The following is a 6611-nucleotide window of genomic DNA, read 5'->3' on the forward strand; positions in this document are numbered from 1 at the left end:
TTGTAGGCGGTTTCATGGATACCAGCGGATTCCATTCCTGTTCACCACGATAGAGAAAGATTCAGGTTACACATATGAATAAAAGCACCTTTAAGTTTTACAGGTTGTGTCAGTTAAAAGGTGGACTCAGCGATTCCGAAGAAAATCACTTTGTCAAAATCAGTGAATATCTCCTCACGATCCACTACCTGTCCCTACTGTGTGTGAGTTGAAAAAAAATCTGGTGTTATTACAAAGCCTAGGCTCTGTAAACTGGTATGTAAAAAAAGGGTATGTCAACAAAGGGGTCCTAACGATAGCTAGCAAAAAACCCGTTTACAGAGCCTATAGGCTGTGTATAAACTCTGGTACAGGTAGTGGATCGTGACGCGAACTTTCACTGATTTTGACAAAAAAAATTTTTTGACAACAAGCATTCCCCAGAAGTGCTGACTCCATCTTTAAACATCCATTGCTCCTTTAAACACAGTCTAAACTTGCTCTACGCACCGATGAAGGAGGGCTGGAACAGGGTCTCGGGGCAGCGGAAGCGCTCGTTGCCGATGGTGATGACCTGACCGTCGGGCAGCTCGTAGCTTTTCTCCAGAGAGGAGGAAGAGGCGGCGGTCGCCATCTCGTTCTCAAAGTCCAGAGCCACGTAGCAAAGCTTCTCCTTGATGTCTCGCACGATCTCACGCTCAGCTGCAAACACACAGAGAGGAAAGGGTTTGTCAGAGTTTGTGCATAAAAAACTATTGAAGTACAAGTTACAGTGATTGGATTTTTTTTAAAGGGATAGTTCAATAATTTTATACTCTCTTAGAGTTTGTTATGTTTTTATCCTGTTGCCATTATTAGTAGAAGAAATGTATGTGCAAAGTATGTAAGATGTGTATAACATCATAGTCAAAGGAGGCGCATGCATAACAGGTCTAAGTTTGTGCATAAAAAATAGCATTTTTTTCACTGATGGTCTGTTGTATGTAATGTATTATCAATAGAGGAAAAATTAGACCGTTTCAAAAATATTTCAAAGTTCCTCTTTGCTACTTTAATGTCTTGTTTACCGGTTGTGACGAAGGAGTATCCGCGCTCAGTGAGGATCTTCATGAGGTAGTCGGTGAGGTCGCGGCCGGCCAGGTCCAGACGCATGATGGCGTGGGGCAGAGCGTAGCCCTCATAGATGGGCACGTTGTGGGTCACACCATCACCGGAGTCCAGCACGATACCTGAGAAGAACCAGGAGAGTTAATACTGGGCCTATCAACACTAAACATACATAACTAAAACATGTATGTATTTACATGTGTGTGTTTGTGTGTGTGTGTGTGTGTTTGTGTTTGTGTGTGTGTATGTGTATGTGTGTGTTTGTGTGTGTGTGTGTGTGTGTGTGTGTATGTGTGTGTGTGTGTGCGTGTGTGTGCGTGTGTGTATGTGTATGTTTGTTTGTGTATGTGTGTTTGTGTGTGTGTGTGTTTGTATTTGTATGTGTATGTGTATATTGTTTGTGTGTTTGTAGTTGTGTGTGTCTGTTTGTGTGTATGTCTATGTGTATGTGTGTGTGTGTATTTGTATTTGTGTGTGTATATGTGTGCTTGTTTGTTTGTATGTGTCGTGTATGTAACTCACCGGTGGTACGACCAGAGGCGTAGAGGGACAGCACAGCCTGGATAGCCACGTACATGGCCGGGACGTTGAAGGTCTCGAACATGATCTGGGTCATCTTCTCCCTGTTGGCTTTGGGGTTGAGTGGGGCCTCTGTCAGCAGGGTGGGGTGCTCCTCTGGGGCCACGCGCAGCTCGTTGTAGAAGGTGTGGTGCCAGATCTTCTCCATGTCGTCCCAGTTGGTGATGATGCCGTGCTCGATGGGGTACTTCAGGGTCAGGATACCCCTCTTGCTCTGGGCCTCGTCTCCCACGTAGGAATCCTTCTGTCCCATGCCGACCATCACACCCTAAAGGAGGAGAAGGGGGAGGAGTTAGGGGTGTTTTTAGGCTACTGTGCTTCACTCCCAATTGATCAATTAAATAAAATCTTTATTTATAATCGTGATATAGAGAGCTGATTTGGTGTAATGCACCAAACTACCAAGAAACATTCCATACAGCAAAAAAGTTTGTTGACATGTTCGATAGATTGATAGATAGATTTATTTTTTAATCATTTATTTTTCAAATAATAATAAATATTTATTAAAATGTAGGTTTATTTGTTTATTATTATTTGTATTATTTTAATAATTTTATTCTAGTTTAATTGATGTATTCTTATCATTACTATATACTGTGTGTGTACAGAAGTCATTTGATCTGTTGACTTGAATATAACAATGTTGAAAAAGTGAAGTGTACCTGGTGACGGGGGCGTCCCACGATGGAGGGGAATACAGCTCTGGGGGCGTCATCCCCAGCGAAGCCAGCCTTCACCAGGCCGGAGCCGTTATCACACACCAAAGCGGTGGTCTCTTCATCGTCACACATGGCTGCTGCTTCTGTAGGGAGGAGGGAGGGTTAGAGTGAGAGTCTGTACCATGGGTACTAAACTATAGTCATTTGTCGGACAGAGTTAACCATTATAAACATCTACAAATGGGTGTAACCTCTGAGCTTTTTTCTATCCCTTAAAAATGTTAATATAGGTACTGTGAGGCCTAATAAACAACCCTATTATTGTAAATATACTTTGGCAACAGAAGTTCACTCCTGCTGTACCCTTATTTCTGATAATGTCATTGAACATGGGATATAGCCTAAGTTAGTGCATTACAATATAAATACTAAACAATATACTATAGACTTCAAAGCCCATCAACACTGAAGAAGCTTTTAAACCAGATGGTAGTTAATCAGCTGATAGTTTGACATTCAGTCATTGATAAAAACAGAAAGTGTTATGATGCCTTCAAGTGCTCCTAATAAGCTCCTAGGTCTGAGCTTTAAGCTGCTATTGGTCATCCAAGTGCTCTCTGTAAGGAGTCAGGCATAGAATTATTGTATTCATATGCTATTGTCGTATAAAGATTTTTTTTATTGTTTATTTTCTGTTGTTGTCCTTTTGATCATTAGTTCTATTTCAATTCATGCCTTTTTTGTCACAGGTGTGAGCCTTTAAAGAAAAATCCAAAATGTTGTCCTGGGGAGGATGCTGACTCTTGCAGACAGATATTTTGTGTTACAAATAATACAATTATTGTAGCCACAGTGAAACACAAGTATAGATCGGATTATAAGACACCGGTTAAATTGCTAAGGCTCTTAAAACAAATAAGAATGTCCTTGGAGTTAATAAAAGTTTCCAATCCAGCTCAATTTTGTGAGTCCAAGTGAAATATATACTAAAAAATCATTGAAGAGAAAGAAATCATTTTGGAAAGTAAATCAAATTTTGCTGCATTAAAAACGTTTCAACAAGCCAATTAAAATGCTATTTAGAAAATGCTTTCTATGCAAAAAAATTACACAAAGGCTAACACAGACCATCTGCACTGTTAATATTACAATCTACTAACATTTTAGGTCAGATTTCCCCAGTTTCTTGGTTCGTTCTCCACTAATTGCAGAATTTCCAAAAGTGCTTTAACGCAGCATTGAGAGGGAGTGTCATCTACCTGTCAAAACAAAAGCCTTTTTCTAAATTGAAAAGAACCAGACTCCATTAAATAAACAGCTAGTTCTAACTTTCCTTCTTCGCTACACCCACCCAGACCGCCCCAGTGCCTCGTTCATCCAAGCCGCTTACCTTTGCTTGTCTTCGGCTATCAGTAAAGGAATTGTACCGGCTGTTGCTGGCTCCAGTTAAATGGGGGTGACGGGCAACGACCACCAAGGTCCTTATATACACCTCCATCCTCCGTGCATCACCGGGGGAGGTCTAATTCTTTACCCCAGACAGGAGTTAGGAATGTGGGACTATTCTCCAGGAATTCATCCGACCCCTCCATACACCTCGTCCATATTTGGTCGCGCGGGAGGGTGTGCAGAAGCATGCAAGACCCAGGCCCGCACTCAGGCAGGGTGGGGGGCCCATATATGGAGAGGAAAGCCCCCTACGCGAGGACCCGCCGAGGAGCGCTAGAGCCCGTGTATGGAGCGAGACACAGACCAGACCGACTCATTGACCGTTACTGGTGCGAGTGGAGTTCTACTACTAGACGTCACACACACTCATATTGTGTGACATATTTTTCTTTTAAATATCTATGACACAGACACACATATCTATGACACAGACACATATTCAACACACACACACACACACACACACACACACACACACACACACACACACACACACACACACACACACACACACACACACACACACCCACAAATAATTGTCTTTTTAAGTTTTGTGTTTTGTTTTAATTTCTGTTGGTGACTATGTTTTTAGTTGTTTTTGTTAATTAATAGCCAAAATTAAGTCTTATATTTAAATTAATTGTTAACTTTGTTGCATGGGTTAATTATGTCAAAACTAGTATTTTGTTAAATTCATGTTGCTGTTCACATTGTCATAATCACCTGTGTGTTATTGATAGATCATAATCAATAATTATTTTTTATCTTTGTTTACATGATGCTCGTCCATATTTTTTCATACTTTCTTTCTGTACAATTGAAGATGATATTTGTTTACTTAGTATTTGTCAATCTTAACTTATATCGTGATATTAGCCTATAACTTCCCAAAAATCCCAATAAAGAGATTTATTTAAAAAAATATATATATAAAAAACAAACAAAAAAACATTGAATCTTATTGTGATCTTGAGTTGTGAGATTTTCTACATGTTTTCGCTTGAACAAACACATCCTCCACACAGCAGCTGATGGATGATCACACTTAACTTCAGTGTCTAAAAGCAGAGGCTCCGGCCCATAGACTGTATATAAGGGGTCATCAACCAGCGACCCCCCCATGGGACAGCTGCCGGCCCGGGACACACACAGACACGGCTGTGTTTGTCCAACTGTTCAGGAGGTGTCAGGTTTTAAAAATCACTTCAATCTATAAAAGGAGCCGGAAGTCATGAATCCAAACATTCAAAGATGCTTCACTACAGGGCTGGACCTACTGGACCTTTGGGGGCCCTAAGAAGGTTATGGTTGGTTAAATATGAAACTAGTATGGTGATGTGTTTTAGTCAAGTATCCTGCTAAGATGAGGCTCTGTTATGTTTTAGCAGTTATTTACCCCTTTAGATCCCCCATCCAGAAGCAAGGAATTCAAGAGTTTGTGGGAAATGCAATTAGATATTCCAACATTACACCGAGAAGTGACATTGCGTGGACCCTAAACAACTGCAAACAAGTTTTACTGCTACGACAGACAGACAGACAGACAGACAGACAGACAGACAGACAGACAGACACCTTATTGATCCCTTGGGAATGTTCCGTCAGGGAAATTCAAAATTCCAGCAGCGGTAGTACAGACAACAGATTCAAAAAACAAGTAAGAAAAACACAAGCTAAGGTGCACCAATAGAAATGGTAAAAAAGTAAATACGATATTAAGCTAGTGAACGGAATAAATAAGAAGAATAGAAAAAAAGACTGATCAACCAATAATGATGTGTTTTTTTGTTAAAATAAAAATGGAAAATATATATGCAACCAAGTTGATTTGGAGAACTTTATTTATTGATATTAGTTATCCATTGATAAAGAAAAAAAACTCATGTTGTCAAAAAAAGGCATCTGAAGACAATTGGTTTTACTATTAGGTAATGTCTTGTGTGGGGATTCTTCACACAAAATAAAATATTTTATTTCTGTATTTATGGTTTATGATTTATTAGTGCAGTTAAGAGTAGAAATCCCCCATTACAATGTGTTTTTGGTATTTGGATAAATAACCATAATGTGGTTCTGAATGGGTTAACAGTTTAGCGGCTGTCCCTAATCTCACCTACTTTCTCTATATTTAGGGCGAGCTGTAGAAGTGGATCATCCCAGACCAGGATCCAGTTAGTCTATAAATAACCAACATCTGCCCCTCGTCACCACACAACAGGAAGTCCACACTCACTCAGGTTTAGATTCTGAGTCCAGTGGCTCTGATTTCAGTCACTAGCGAAGTGTGAGGGCTCTGATATCAGAAGCCCAACGAGAAGTGAAAGTAAACAGAGCAGTTAAATGTAACCCTAACCCCGGTATTCACAGTCAATCTCATGTTTTTATTATAATGAATACTGAAAAATGGACACTTTAAAATCCAAGTGTTAACACATTTCTGCAAAGTGAGCTAAATTAGTTACATACTTAACATTAAATAATCTTTTAATAAACTTAAGAGTTCACGCCTCACCAAGTCAGCATAGGTGTTATACCCTAGTAGGTAGGAGGTTTTATACCCTCCTACTTGCCTGTATCTATCTATATAACTGTGCATTCTCTATATTTCCAGCAGGAGAAGAAACTTCTCAGATATTTTACTTAAGCCGAGACACTGTGGGCAGAAAATGCATTTTTAAGACCTGGAGTATGTTATAAAAATGAAATGCATTTTTAAGTCTGGCTTTATTCAATATCTAGATTTTTTTTAAATAAAGTTGCAAGTTTATGCATTCCTAGTTATTGCAATATTTGCAGTTTGATTTTTTATGACACAGCTCCAGACTTTTCACTTCT

General features: G+C 39.6%; 1 protein-coding gene across 1 annotated transcript in view; it reads right to left on the reverse strand.

Moving 5' to 3' along the window:
• acta1a (actin alpha 1, skeletal muscle a) overlaps positions 1 to 3775 on the reverse strand; it is a 4911-nt gene extending 1136 nt beyond the window's left edge. The window contains exons 1-6 of the mRNA XM_080030175.1: positions 3718 to 3775; positions 2331 to 2470; positions 1609 to 1933; positions 1047 to 1208; positions 490 to 681; positions 1 to 37 (exon numbers count right to left, since the gene is read on the reverse strand). The exon at positions 1 to 37 is cut by the window's left edge and continues 145 nt beyond it. Of these exons, the coding sequence (XP_079886301.1) occupies positions 1 to 37; positions 490 to 681; positions 1047 to 1208; positions 1609 to 1933; positions 2331 to 2459 (845 nt within the window). The 5' untranslated portion in view covers positions 2460 to 2470; positions 3718 to 3775. The remainder of the gene's footprint in view (positions 38 to 489; positions 682 to 1046; positions 1209 to 1608; positions 1934 to 2330; positions 2471 to 3717) is intronic.
• Between the last annotated feature and the right edge of the window lie 2836 nt (positions 3776 to 6611).

The sequence above is a fragment of the Ammodytes marinus genome (genome assembly GCF_949987685.1).
Source record: "Ammodytes marinus genome assembly, chromosome: 6".
Classification (NCBI taxonomy): domain Eukaryota; kingdom Metazoa; phylum Chordata; class Actinopteri; order Uranoscopiformes; family Ammodytidae; genus Ammodytes; species Ammodytes marinus.